Source organism: Heloderma suspectum, chromosome 2 (genome assembly GCF_057233095.1).
Source record: "Heloderma suspectum isolate Gila_16-S chromosome 2, 16-S_ref, whole genome shotgun sequence".
NCBI lineage: Eukaryota > Metazoa > Chordata > Lepidosauria > Squamata > Helodermatidae > Heloderma > Heloderma suspectum.
The window spans coordinates 395,357,354-395,372,037 of record NC_139459.1 but is presented as its reverse complement, the minus strand read 5'-3'; the positions used below and the strand labels follow the sequence as shown (position 1 = coordinate 395,372,037).

General features: G+C 46.6%; 1 protein-coding gene across 4 annotated transcripts; it reads left to right on the top strand.

The window, feature by feature from the left end:
* The first annotated feature begins 3,148 nt into the window (after positions 1 to 3,148).
* Positions 3,149 to 14,263, top strand: LOC146356521 (uncharacterized). 4 transcript variants are annotated; one of them, XM_084841151.1, is made up of 5 exons: positions 3,149 to 3,333; positions 8,549 to 8,675; positions 8,979 to 9,085; positions 10,304 to 10,430; positions 11,961 to 14,263. In XM_084841151.1, exons 2-5 carry the CDS (start codon positions 8,642 to 8,644, stop codon positions 13,766 to 13,768), a joined length of 2,076 nt encoding a protein of 691 aa, XP_084697277.1. In that variant the 5' UTR covers positions 3,149 to 3,333; positions 8,549 to 8,641; the 3' UTR covers positions 13,769 to 14,263. The 4 variants fall into 4 exon arrangements, with proteins under 4 accessions (XP_084697277.1, XP_084697278.1, XP_084697276.1 ...); XM_084841150.1 differs by having other exon boundaries at positions 3,282 to 3,333; positions 8,418 to 8,675; XM_084841152.1 differs by lacking the exon at positions 8,979 to 9,085 and having other exon boundaries at positions 3,221 to 3,333; positions 11,961 to 14,257.
* Positions 14,264 to 14,684: the final 421 nt, after the last annotated feature.

The following is a 14,684-nucleotide window of genomic DNA, read 5'->3' as shown; positions in this document are numbered from 1 at the left end:
ATAAGAGAGGGAGAAAAATGTCTCTCCCACCCACTTTCTCCTCACCACATGTTATTTTGTATACCTCTATCGTCTCTCCCCTGTTGTAATCTTCCCTCATAGGGGAGTTGCTCCAGCCCTCTGATGGTTTTGGTTGCCTTTTTCTGCACTTTCTTTTAATCTACAATGTCCTTTTTGAGGTGCAGTCACCACAACGATGGGCAATATTCTCTCTCTGCTCACACCGTAGATTTGTGTAGCTGGAGTATGCCCTTGGCAATGTTATTTTCAGCTCCTTTTGTAATTATGCCTAACATTATATTTGCCTTTTTCTCACAGCAGCTGCACACTGGGTCGACATTTTCATATTCACTGTCCTGCCCTGTAGGGCAGCAGAGACCACATCTGCTCCATCTTCTGCACAGCAGGCCTTCAGATATTTGGAGGGCCCTATCACATAAGAACATAAGACGAGCCCTGCTGGATCAGACCAAGGGTCCATCCAGTCCAGCATTTTGTTCACACAGTAGCCGACCAGCTGTCGACCGGGAACCCGCAAGCAGGGCATGAGCGCAACAGCACCCTCCCACCCATGTTCCCCAGCAACTGCTGTACATAGGCTCACTGCCTCTGGTACTGGAGGTAGCTCATAGCCATCAGGACTAGTAGCCATTGGTAGCCTTTTCTTCCAGGAATTTGTCCAACCCCCTGTTAAAGCCATCCAAATTGGTGGCCATCACTACATCCTGTGGTAGCAAATACTTTTAAATACTTCTATATCCCAGATGGGATGAGTGGACACTCTTATTTATTTATTTAAGGGTATTTTATTTTTTTTGCGAAGAGAAAACTCCCTGGAAAAGACCCTGATGCTGGGAAAGACTGAAGGCAAAAGGAGAAGGGGACGGCAGAGGATGAGATGGCTAGATAGCATCACGGATGCAATGAATATGAACTTGAGCACGCTCCGGGAGAGAGCGGAGGACAGGAAGGCCTGGCGTGCTATGGTCCATGGGGTCACGAAGAGTCGGACACGACTGAACGACTGAACAACAACAACAACAACAATTTTATTTTTTTAATGTGTATTATTATTATTATTAGGGGCCGCGGTGGCTTAGTGGTTAAGACGCTGAACTGCAGACCGGAAGGTTGGCAGGACAGCAATTCGAGACCCAAGTGCTGCGTGACAGAGTGAGCTCCCGTCTTCAGTCCCAGCTTCTGCCAACCTAGCAGTTCGAAAGCAAGAAATTGCAAGTAGATAAATGGGTGCCGCTTTGGCGGGAAAGGTAACAGCATTCCGTGCACCTCGGTGTTCAGTCATGCCGGCCACATGACCATGGAAGCGTCTTCGGACAGCGCTGGCTCTTCGGCTTAGGAATGGAGATGAGTACCACACCCTAGAGTCGGACACGACTGGTTGGGGACACCTTTACCTTTATTATTATTATCATCATCATTTCTATACCGCCCCATAGCTGTAAGTTCTCTGGGCGGTTTACAGGCATTAAAACATTAAAATACAATATGCAAAGTTTAAGAGCCATTTACATAAAAGCACACAGACAATATACCACATTATACCACATATAACTAAAAACAACTTTGGACAGTCAGTCATAATTAAAGACATATCCAGGACCAATTAAACTCATCATGTGCTGCCAAATGCCTGGGGAAAGAGAGAGGTCTTAACCTGGCACCAACAAGATAACAATGTTGGAGCCAGAGTGGTGGTGTTCAGTCGTGTCCAACTCTTCGTGACCCCATGGACCATAGCACGCCAGGCCTTCCTGTCCTGCGCTCTCTCCCGGAGTGTGCTCAAGTTCATATTCGTTGCATCAGTGATGCTATCTAGCCATCTCATCCTCTGCCGTCCCCTTCTCCTTTTGCCTTCAATCTTTCCCAGCATCAGCGTACCCACCCTTAAAAAAAGCACTTTCCATGAGGCCGCCACCTTGCTGAAGCTAAGCAGGTCTGGGTCTGGTCAGTGTTTGGAGGGGAGACCACCTGGGAACCACATGTAGCCATCTTGTGTTCCATGATGGAAGAAAGGTGGAATATAAACACAATAAATGAATACATACATACATACACACTTTCTTCAGGAAAGGGTGCCACTGTTGTACCATCCTAAGCTGTACAAAAGCATTCCTGGTCATAGTCAAGAGACACTTCGATGAGTGGAAATATCTAGGACAGAAGTCCCTAAACATAGAGAGCCAGTGCGGAGTTGTGGGTAGAGTGTTGGACTGGGAGCCGGGAGATCTGGGTTCTAGTCTCCACTGGGCCTTGGAAGCTCTTCTGGTGACTCTGGGCCAGTCAGAGACTCTCAGCCCAACCTACCTCACAGGGTTGTTGTTGTGAGGATAAAATGGAGAGGAGGAGGATTATGTACACTGCCTTGGGTTCCTTCAGGAGGAGAAAAGGAGGGATATAAAACGTAATAAATAATGTTTGGTGCGGAGGGGGTGGTTCTTTTCACTAAAGATCAGTCTGGCATTGCTTTTCTGCCCCCTTCCTTGGCCTATGGAAGAGGATATGGCTCCCTGGTGCATTCTCACGAACATACTTTTGTCCAGCAGTACATCTGCGCATGCATCCAGACAGAGAGTTGAGGACGTGGCAGAAGCCACTGCTCTCTGTATGACCGTCATAACGGTGGTGATTTCATCTTCTTCTTGCCAAAGCTCCAGGGATTTCCCCAAAGCTCGCTTTTCCTGAGACCAATAATGCAGACATCGCAACCTGGTGCGGCGTGTGGGGAGTCCTTGCCCTGAGCATGAAAGGAATGGCAAATAAACATTTTGTGCACCACACTTGGGTCGTGGTTTAGAGCAGGTGGGGATGCCGCTGGTCTGAGGCTTAATAATATCCCCTTTGGATCAGAAGCCCCGGCTGGACGGCAGCTGAATTAGCTAAGTCACCGGCTGCAGCCTTGGTCTTGCAAGAGGGTTTGGGCTTCCCCCAAGGGGGCCACCACTAGGGAGGTGACTAACGTAGGCATGACCATTGCATGCACCAAACCCTTCCCACATTCCCCAAGCAATGTAAAATGCGGAGGGAAGGGGGGAAGTGACGCCCCCAGCTCACATCCCTTTATTTTTATAGGAAGGGTGGTGGTGGTGGCTTTCAGCCTTTCCCCCTCTCTGTATTGCCCCTCCCACTCGCCTTCCAGCGAGACTCCATCTAAGGGTTAAAGAGAGGGAGAGAACGTGGCTGTTCCTAGAGAGGCCGCTGAAGAGCCAAGGCTGATTCATGCCACTCACTGCCGGCCCCTCCCTCCTACTCCCCATGAGAAAAGAGCCTGGGATTTTCCACGCCCCGTAGCCTCTCTTCCCTGCAAAGGAGCTGGTGAGTGCAAAATGCTCTGAGGTCCCAGGGATGGTGGGAGTGGGTGGAAAGTGCCCGGGGCAGGAGCAGAGAAGCCCTGCTGGGGAATAGAGGCAGCCAAGGGCGAGGAGGCAGCTTTGGGGTGGGTGGGAAGAGAGACCCCCCCTCCCCCGATGGCTGACCCCTTTGGGGCCCCCGCAGAACAGCCCTGTTTTGTTGCTTTCCCCCTCCTCTCTGTTAAGCCAGGGAATCCTGACAGCACCTTCCTGGGGTAGAAGGAAAGACTGCAAAATGTGATGTGACTGCAAAAATGGCCAATACTACAAGCGAGAAGGACCTTGGAATTGTGGTAGATCACAAGCTGAAAATGAGCCAACGGTCTGATGTGGCTGCAAAAAAAGCCAATGCTATTTTGGGCTGCATTAATAGAAGCGTAGCTTCCAAATCCGGGGAAGTACTAGTTCCCCTCAACGCAGCACTGGTTAGGCATCGTCTGGAGTACTGTGTCCAGTTCTGGGCACCGCACTTTAAGAAGGATGCAGACAAGCTGGAGAGGGTTCAGGGGAGGGCAACAAAGATGGTCAGGGGACTGGAAACAAAGTCCTATGAAGAGACACTGAAAGAATTGGGCATGTTTAGCCTTGAGAAGAGAAGACTGAGGGGAGATAGGGTAGCGCTCTTCAAGTACTTGAAAGGCTGTCACAGAGAGGAAGGCCAGGATCTCTTCTCCATCATCCCAGAATGCAGGACACGGAATAATGGGCTCAAGTGACAGGAAGCCAGATTCCGGCTGAACATCAGGAAAAACGTCCTGACTGTTAGAGCAATACGACAATGGAACCCATGACCCAGAGAGGTGGTGGGCTCTCCCACACTGGAGGCAGTCAAGACGAGGCTGGACAGCCACCTGTCAGGGATGCTCTGACTTGGATTCCTGCATTGATCAGGGGGTTGGACTCGATGGTCTTGTAGGCCCGTCCTACCCTGCTATTCTATGATTCTATGAAGAACTGGGTGTGGAGGGACTGAAACTGGTTTCAATCTAGTTATGTCTGTAGGAATGAAAAAGTAGAAGGGATCTGCTAAAGCAGTGGCTCTCAGCTCGTTTCAGTCCACGGACAACCAGGCCAATCAAAACATTTTATGGACCACCTCCTTGTTGTTTTATTTGGCTGAGACATGATTTAAAAGGACAGACACATTTTGGTTTGAAATTTATTTATTTCTTAGATGTTTTGATTCTCTTCTCATCGACAAACTTTTCAGTGTTAGGAGTGGTACTTGATACTGCACAATGAATATCACTTTCCACTGTGAGCCGATTCATCTGTTTGGACTTAACATGCAAGGAATATGAAAATCCCATCCCGCACATATGAGCCAATGGCAAAAGAAATCTGACTGCATGTGCTGACAGATTTGGGTGACTCCTGGTCATGCTGGCCCCAAATTTCTCTATGGTCAACTGCTTGTAAACATCTTGGGTCGCAAAATCACGCCAACCTGATAAATTCAACAAATGTAAAATCCCCATACAAAAAAACCACAAATGAAATAGAAAAGTGTGTAGTAAATTAACAAACATAAAGTTGACAATTGTGTGCAAACTTACATTTTACAACAGAAATTATAAAGAAACTAAAACAGCACATTGAACACAAAAGAAATGACATGATAACCACTCAGCACGAGAGCGGGACCTACGCTCACAAACCACACATATCTGGACAGGTCGCTCCCACCTTCCCATCAAAAACAAGTTTTTAGTTGTGGCCCAGCCATTAAGTGGCAGTTCTGTTGTCCGAAAGTGTTCACATGAAAATAATGGGTTTTATTGTGCTGTTTTCCTCCTGTAAAAAAAGTTAAGTTGTGTAAACACACTGAATCTAAAACATTTTTATTCGAACTGTATAAATATAGATACCCACAAAATTTCTCTGACTATCGTATCTATAAAATTTTATACAGTTATATATTCGTGTGGACCACTGAAAGAGTCACCATGGACTACCACGGAGAACCACTGTGCTACAGGGTTTTTAGGGGTGGGTATGTGGGTGAAGCTGGTTTGAAACTCAACATTAAAAAAACTAAGATCATGGCATCTGGCCCCATCACTTCCTGGCATATAGAAGGGGAAGAAATGGAAGCAGTGACAGATTTTATTTTCTTGGGCTCCAAATTCACCGCAGATGGTGACTGTAGCCATGAAATCAAATTACAAGATGCTTGCTCCTTGGGAGGAAAGCTATGGCCAACCTAGACAGCATAGTAAGAAGCAGAGACATCCCCTTGCCGACAAAGGTCCGTCTAATCAAAGCTATGGTTTTCCCAGTAGCAACGTATGGCTGTGAGAGCTGGACTATAAGGAAGGCTGAGCACCGAAGAATTGATGCTTTCGAACTGCGGTGCTGGAGAAGAGTCTTACGAGTCCCCTGGGCTGCAAGGAGGTCAGATCAGTTAGTCCTAAAGGAAATCAACCCTGACTGCTCATTGGAAGGACAGATACTGAAGCTGAAGCTCAAATATTTTGGCCACCTAATGCGAAGAGAAAACTCCCTGGAAAAGACCCTGATGCTGGGAAAGACTGAAGGCAAAAGGAGAAGGGGACGGCAGAGGATGAGATGGCTAGATAGCATCACCGATGCAATGAATATGGACTTGAGCACGCTCCAGGAGAGAGCGCAGGACAGGAAGGCCTGGCGTGCTATGGTCCATGGGGTCACGAATAGTCGGACACGACTTAACGACTGAACAACAACAACAACAATGTGGGTGAAGCAGACACAACTGGTCCAGGCGGGAGGGCAGATAAATGGGATAGAACGTTAGGGAGGGGTTGCTGAGGGTTGGTGCAGTGCTAGAGATGCTGAAGAACATAAGGTCCATCTAGCCCAGCATTTTGTTCACATGGTTGCTAACCAGCAAGTGCACAGAATCATAGAATAGTAGGGTTGGAAGGGGCCTATAAGATCATCGAGTCCAACCCCCTGCTCAGTGCAGGAATCCAAGTCAGAGCATCCCTGATGGGGCTGTCCAGCTTCATCTGCAGTGCTAGAGATGCTCCATCCACAGGTCTCATTGTGAACCAGGTGAAGGTTTGGCTTCGTGCCTCTCGGGAGGAGAAACGCCCTGTCGCCACCCGTCTCTGGTGTCCCTCTGAGTCTTGTTGTGCAAAGGTGTCTTTCTTAGCCAGAATTACCTGTTTGCTTGGCGAGTGTAATATATATACACAGAGATGGGCGTGTGGCCTTTGCAAGATGTGATCGTCTCACACTAAATTCAGGCAGTCCTTGCCTCAAGAAGGAAATTGGCCGTAGAGCAAGGAGGCCCTTTCAGTCCTATTGGGAAGTGAGATGGAGAAGAGAGTGAAGATGGAAGAGCAAGACTTCTCTGGCCCTAAGGCAGGAAAAAGGCCCTGTACCATCCAGGAAGGGAGCAGTGTGGCGCTCTGGGAAAGAAGAGCGAAGGAGAACCTGGGTGGGAGCAATATCCGTCCAAAGGTACCTTTGCTACCTCGAGGCTGAGGGCCCCAAGGGGTTTGCAGCCAACTCCACCACCTTTGCCATCAGTGGCTGAAGCCAGGAAGCTCAGATGCTGGACCTGGTGGTTCTGGAGCAGTTCCTGACTGTCCTGCCCCCAGAGATGGAGAACTGGGCCAGGGAGTGTGGAGCGGAGACTAGTTCCCAGGCGGTAGACCTGGCAGAAGGTTTCCTCATGAGCCAGGCAGAGGACAAGGAGCAGGTGAGAGCATTTCATCCTGATCCCTCCAAAAATCCCCTCCAGTGCCCCGATTTCTGGATGTCACCCAAAGTAAGGACGTCACAGTCTCCCACCACAGGATTGTGGTTCTGATTGTGTAGATCAGGTCCTCCTGAGAAGATCAGAAGCTATGGGCATGGTTTTGTGAAGTTCCAGGGAAGGAGGCGATCCGTCTTCACCCTGCAGAGTCCTCCTAACGGAACAGGTATCATTTGTAGGCACAGAACTGCTCTGCTTAAAGTGGAAGCTGTCAGGCTTCAGGGAATGTGTGGGAGTTTCTCCTCCTCCCTCTGGTTGGTTTTAGGAGATGGCTTCATAAGCCCTTCTCTCCTCTTCTATTGCCAGGGATGAATTATTAGCCCCAATCCACGGATGTTTATGTGCCGATTGCATGTGTGTTGCAGGACTCGGAAGGTACCTCATTGAAAATGAGGTTCTGGCTTTGCCCCGGTGGGCAAGAGAGCATAACCAGAGCTGACTTAAGGCTATTTAGCAGTTCAATATGTTTGAAAATATATTTTAAAGCTTAAGCAGGAAAACAGTGAATACCCCTTCAACTTGTGTGGCATGATTCATTTGTTTAACAAGAATCATAGAATAGTAGGGTTGGAAGGGGCCTTCAAGACCATCAAGTCCAACCCCCTGCTCAATGCAGGAATCCAAGTCAAAGCATCCTTGACAGGTGGCTGTCCAGCTTCGTCTTGAATGCCTCCAGTGTGGGAGAGCCCACCACCTCCCTAGGTAATTGGGTTCATTGTCCTGTTGCTCTAACAGTCAGGAAGTTTTTCCTGATGTTCAGCCAGAATCTGGCTTCCTGCTACTTGAGCCCATTGTTCCGTGTCCTGCACTCTGGGATGATGGAGAAGAGATCCTGGCCTTCCTCTCTGTGACAACCTTTTCAAGTACTTGAAGAGTGCTACCCTATCTTTCCTCAGTCTTCTCAAGGCTAAACATGCCCAGTTCCTTCAGTCTCTCCTCATAGGGCTTTGTTTCCAGTCCCCTGATCATCTTTGTTGCCCTCCTCTGAACCCTCTCCAATTTGTCTGCATCTTTCTTCAAGTGTGGTGCCCAGAACTGGACACAGTACTCAAGATGAGGCCTAACCAGTGCTGAGTAGAGGGGAACTAGTACTTCCTGGGATTTGGAAGCTATGCTTCTATTAATGCAGCCCAAAATAGCATTTGCCTTCTTTGCAGCCACGTCATGTTGTTGGCTCATATTCAGCTTGTGATCTACCACAATTCTACCAAGTAATCCCATCTTGTAACTGTGCATTGGGTTTCTTTTTCCTAGGTGCAGAACTTGGCATTTATCCCTATTCAGTGTCATTCTGTTTTTTTCAGCCCAGCACTCCAGCCCAGCAACCAGATATGAATGGTTTATGAAGGAAAACACTGTTCTTGGGTTTGCCCACCCCCATTCCTCTCTTTTGCTAATCTCTCTTCCCTACCTGGGGTTGTCCTTCCTGTTCAAGGTGCAAAGGTTGTTGGCCAAAGCATCCACAGATTTCCCTGCCACAGAGGTGCCGCCTTCAGAGTCCAGGCAGAAGTCGCTGTTCAGTTGGATCATGCAGGAGAGGGGTGGAGGCCCCACCTCGCTGGGTAAGGATTAGTGGGGCATATTTCAACACGGTCTCCCCCTCTGTTATAGCTCAGGTCCATGAGTAGTTTTAATGTTCCTCTTGAGCCAATGTGTGGGGAGGAGACTCTTCTCTCCAGTCTCTCTAACATGCTCAAAAAAGGATGTTTTGTTTCAACAGATTAAGACGTTTTATAAATATGAACCAGTGCTTTGAATTATGCCCAAAAACAATGTGGAGAAAGATAGATTTCACTCAAGGAACTGAAATGCAAAATGCTTTTGGAGTACAAAATCTTTTCCCACCATCTTTGCCTTCCTCCCAGGAAACGGAATGGCCTGCAGAGAGAGTGAACTCACACTGCGGGTTCCTTCTAGGCCTCATCCTCCTCTCTGTGGTGGAATAGATACAGCTTCTGTGCAGCCAGAGCAGGTAGGGAAGCCCTGGGTGCCTCTGTCCCCTTTCCCTTTGCTTCTCTCCAAGATAGCTGCGAATGTCACTCACAAAGCTCTAGATCCTGCAAATGAACCTCCAACTAACTCACCTTCATAGGCCGCGTGCAGATGTCACTTCAAACCATGGTGGCGTAATAAGCTGCTCACAGTAGCGTATTTTTTAAATACTCCATGATGCTCTGCCACGCAACTGGGCTAACAAGCTGCTGTCTTATTAAGCTACTGTGCCTAAACTGACCCATCCTCCCACCCAACCAGTGGCGCTGTTTCACCCATCGACAAAGGAGTGAAAATCCTGGGTGACTGAGCATGTTTAGCTTTGAGAAGAGAAGACTGAGGGGAGATATGATAGCACTCTTCAAGAACTTGAAAGGTTGTCACAGAGAAGAAGGCCAGGACCTCTTCTCGATCATCCCAGAGTGCAGGACACGGAATAATGGGCTCAAGTTACAGGAAGCCAGATTCCGGCTGAGCATCAGGAAAATCTTCCTGACTGTTAGAGCAATATGACAATGGAACCATTACCTAGGGAGGTGGTGGGCTCTCCCACACTGGAGGCGTTCAAGACTAGGCTTGACAGCCATCTGTCGGGGATGCTCTGACTTAGATTCCTGCATTGAGCAGGGGGTTGGACTCAGTGGCCTTGTAGGCCCCTTCCAACCCCACCATTCTATGATTCTATGACTCACAAAGGAGTGCAAAATTAGGGGAGGCTGCCTATGAACTTTTTCCCGATCCTGCAAACTTCCAAGGCTTTTGATGGTGGATTGGGTGCCCCTGACTAGGGGAGGCTTATTTCCCACCCCATAGACAGTGCCAAAATGGAGGATTTCAGATGTTCCCATTATACAGAGGAGCGCAGAGGCAGCAGTCTGAATCAGTCTTGCCACACAACTCTGTAGGGGAGCAAAATAACCCATGGTGCCCGACAGACGACATGATAACCCACGTTAGGTTAAAAAAACAAAACCTGGGTTATCAGACCCTGAGTTATGAGACCCTGGGTTATCAGACCATGGCCAAATAAGCCACTGAGGGTTAAAAAAATTCCTGACAGATGAAACAATAACCCACAATGGGTTAAATAAGCCATCATGGCTTATTTAACCTATCGTGGGTTATCATGTCGTCCGAACCTAGTCATGGTTTGCTACATTATGTGTAAGGAGAACATGATTTCTTCCCCTTCTTTCAGGGTCCAGTGTCCTTTGAGGAGGTGGCTGTGCATTTCACAGAGGAGGAGTGGGCTCTGCTGGATCCGGACCAGAGGGCTCTGCACAAGGACGTCATGGAGGAGATCTGTTGGAATCTTGCTTCTCTGGGTAGGGCTTCCTCTTTGCCTTGGCTGACAGATCCTGGAAGGAGGAACTGTTCAGCTCTAAGATGTTTTGAATGTTGCTCTGTGCAGGTGCAGAATCTCTATGTGTGCGTTCACAGATGACCACTTGAAGAACCGCAGTTACAGATAAGGAACCTTATGCGTAGCCACCACAAGATTGGAGGATCAAATTTGACGCTGGAGGCTAATGAATCCCAAGGGCTTACTGAATTTACTGCAGGAGACTGGGGGATGGAGGGGTTTCTGCATTTTCCTGCCAAGAACTTGCACGCTCTCTCTCTCTCTCTCTCTCTCTGGAATCCTGTGATCATGGCTCTCTACGATTGCTCCAAAATGCCCCCAACCAAACCAAACAGTCTTCCCACATGAACAGCATTCTGAGGAGCTGAAATTATTGAAACAGCTAGGTTGATGGCTAGAACACATAGAGTGCAAAATGCTGTGTAGTCCCAACCAAACACAGATAAGAGCCCATTGATGGACTTATCCTCTATTGCTACCATTAATGCATTTGCGTAATGTTGGAGATATTTAATGTGGTTAATGGTCTCCTTGGTGGAGGGATGTACAGGACAGCAGTGTACGGAGCACTGAGGAGCATGCTGTGGTCAGTTTGCTTTACACTTTGTGATAAAATTGCTTGCATTTGCACCAGCTCAGATGCCCTTTTTCTAACAGAAAAGATGGTGTCCTAACAGATGGAGTGAGGGGACCATCTTATCATGGTGTTATAGATATTTTTGAGCTTGTGCAACCTGAGGCACAACATCCATCCTCTGGATACATGCATGACTTTGGTAATAAAAGCAGCCAAGCTGGGCTTAGGGACTTGGATTTCAGAGGTGTTTTGTCCCTCTTTAACAGAGGGCATGGTCTCCAACGTTCTGAAGGAGATAATGGTGGGGACTTGGTTATAGAAATCAAGGCTGGACCAAATGATTACCTCCAGATCTCTATGCTGCCCTTTGGGGGCAAAGTATGGGACAAGATGGTAGCCTCCCAACTTCACGTGGTTTTGAAGGATATTGACTATATGCATCCCAGATTTTGGCTTGGGTTTGTGACTAGCCACGTCCTCCATGGGAGCCATTTTTTGGTGGTGCCCATAAGAGTTTCTCAAATTCTCAAATGTGCTCACAGTCCAAAAAGATTGGGGACCTTGATAGGTTAGATTTTTTTTAACCAGATCTATGTTTTAAAACAAATTTTGTGCTGCTGCCAGGTTTTTATTATGAATCTTGGTTTTATTGTATTTTATGTATTTTCTTTTTTTGTGTGAGCTGCCTTATCAGGGCTTTGCCCTAAAATACATTCTATAAATATTGGTATGAAGAAAAGTTATGAATGCTGATTTGGTTGCAAGATCATCAGACGATATTTAATATATTTGGGATATTTAATATATTTGGAAGGATCTGCCTCCCCACTAAGTATTTTTATCCTGCTAGTCAAACCAGCAAACCATTGCATTTGTTCCCTGATTTCAGAAAGGTTTCTCTTTTTATTCTTTCAGCCGATGGGAGGGAGAGCAATAAAAATGGTGTACACCAGAGAAGAAAAACTGAAGATGAAGAGAAGTGGGGGAATAAAACAATCCCTTTGGGAGGTTCTGGCTTCCATGAATTTCCAATACTAGAAGACCCGTTTGAAGGAAGCAAAGGGAACATTCACAATGGGGAGAAATTGTGGAAATGCTCTGACTTTGGAAAGTTCTTTAGCCAACAGATACACCTTACAGAATGTCAAAGAATTCACACAGAAGAGAAAAGATGTAAATGCTTGGAGTGTGAAAAGCAATTCGATTGCAGTTCAGACCTTAATTTGCATAAAATAATTCAATTAAGGGAGAAGCCCTATAAATGCTCTGAATGTGGAAAAAGCTTCAGTCGCAGTGCATATCGTAACTTCCATCAAAGAATGCACATGGACGAAAAGCCCTTTAAATGCTGTGAGTGTGGGAAGGGTTTCATTGATAGCCCACAGCTTAAGCGACATCAAATAATTCACTTGGGTGAGAAGCCCTATAAATGCTCAGAGTGTGGAAAGAGCTTCAGTCAGAGCTGCCACCTTAAGTTGCATCAAAGCACTCACACAGGCGAGAAGCCCTTTAAATGCTCGGAATGTGGGAAGGGTTTCAGCCGCAGCATGAGCCTTAAAAACCATCACAGAATCCACACAGGGGAGAGGCCCTATCAATGCACAGTATGTGGAAAGAGTTTCAGTCAGAGCATGAACCTGAAATCACATCAAAATATCCACACAGGGGAGAAGCCCTACATCTGCTCTGAGTGTGGAAAGAGTTTCATTGATAGCATAAGCCTTAAACTGCATCAAAGAATTCACACAGGGGAGAAGCCCTATGACTGTTTAGAGTGTGGAAAGAGCTTTGCTCGCAGCACACAACTTAGCTCACATAAAAGAATTCACACAGGAGAAAAGCCCTATAAATGCTCAGAGTGTGGAAAGAGTTTTAGTCATAGCCTGAGCCTTAAATCACATCGTAGAATTCACACAGTGGACAAACCATATAAATGCTCTGAGTGTGGAAAGCAATTCAATCAGAGATTACACCTTGCCTCGCATCACACAATCCACACAGGGGCTAGGCCCTATAAATGCTCAGAGTGTGGGAAGCAGTTCAATCAGAGATCACACCTGAATTCCCATCAAACGATCCATACAGGTGAGAAGCCCTATAAATGCTCTCTATGTGGGAAGAGCTTTCGTCGCAGCACACACTGTAACTTGCATCAACAAATCCACACAGGTGAGAAGCTCTATAAATGCTCAGAGTGTGGAGAGAGTTTTAGTGATAGCATACACCTTAAATCACATCAAAAAATTCACCTAGGGGAGAAGTCCTATAAATGCTTAGAGTGCGGAAGGAGTTTCACTCGAAGTTCGCACCTTAAAACCCATGAAAGAATCCACACTGGGGAGAGGCCATATAAATGCTCAGAGTGTGGAAAGAGTTTCAGTCATAGCATAAGCCTCAAATCACATCAAAGTATCCATACAGGGGAGAAGCCCTATAAATGCTTAGAGTGTGGAAAGAGCTTCAATCAGAGTACACACCTTAAAAACCATAAAAGGATTCACACAGGCGAGAAGCCCTATAAATGCTCAGAGTGTGGAAAGAGCTTCAATCAGAGTACACACCTTAAAAACCATAAAAGGATTCACACAGGCGAGAAGTCCTATAAATGCTTAGAATGTGGAAAGAGTTTCAGTCAAAGTGTAAGCCTTAAATTGCATCATAAAATTCATGCAGAGGAGAAGCTCTATCAATGCTCAAGAGTGTGGAATGAGCGTCCATCATAGCAAAAGCATGAAATCACATCAACGAGCAGACATAGGGAAGAATCCTGAAAATCCTAATAGCGACTGGAATATGGGAAAATCTTCATTTGGAGCATAGCCCTTCATTTTAAAAGATTCAGCTCCAGAAAGAATATACGCAATTAGAGTAGGATCTTTGAGCAATCACACCTTAATTACCAGTAGAGAATGCGCACAGGGACCAAGTGTATCCCCTGAACATGTGGAAGAAACATTCATCAGATGTTTTCCTGGAACTAGCATCGTACAGGCTAGCTGATCAGTCTTGGTTTAGGCGCTGTGAGCCCCGCTTTGCAGTGACTATGTGAGGATCAATCCATGAGCAGAGCTATTTGATCAAGGCAATTTTGTAAGCCAGTGTGTCTCCATATTGGAAATTAGTATTTGGTTTGTTTCTTGAAATGTGTGATCATTTTTTTTGTCCCCATTCTATTAATTCTGCGCCAGAATGTTTTCATTAAATTATACGATACTGTTTGGCTGTTTTTAATTGTCATGAGGATAGATCCAAGAGACAGCTACCTGATCGAGACATATTCCGTAAGCCAATGGGCCTCCGTCTTGGAGTCTACACACGTGTGGTTTGTTGCTTAAAATCTGCGTTGAGATCATCTTTCTTCTCCCTGGTTTCTTCATTCTGTGCTAGATGTTGACTGGCTTATTCTTCATCTCTTTGTTTTGAATGTTGCTGAGTTTCAGGATTCTCTCATTCCTGCCTGGCTTAAGAGTGCAAGTTATCTGAAGCCACAAGAGCTCTAAGCAACCTTTTGTCTTTTTGCTGCAGCCCCCCAGCAGCCCTTTTAAAAGGAAAAAGTCATTGGGAGTTGTCATGTTTCCAGCTTTTTGAGGAGAAAGTTTCACACCCCGGTGGTTTGATCAACACTAAGCTGATGTCTAA

Coding starts and splice junctions, on each gene's coding strand:
- LOC146356521 (XM_084841150.1), top strand. CDS start 8,456: ATGAAGGAAAACACTGTTCTTGGGTTTGCCCACCCCCATTCCTCTCTT. Junction 8,676..8,978: donor TGGAGGCCCCACCTCGCTGG/GTAAGGATTAGT, acceptor CCTTCCTCCCAG/GAAACGGAATGGCCTGCAGA. Junction 9,086..10,303: donor CTTCTGTGCAGCCAGAGCAG/GTAGGGAAGCCC, acceptor CCCTTCTTTCAG/GGTCCAGTGTCCTTTGAGGA.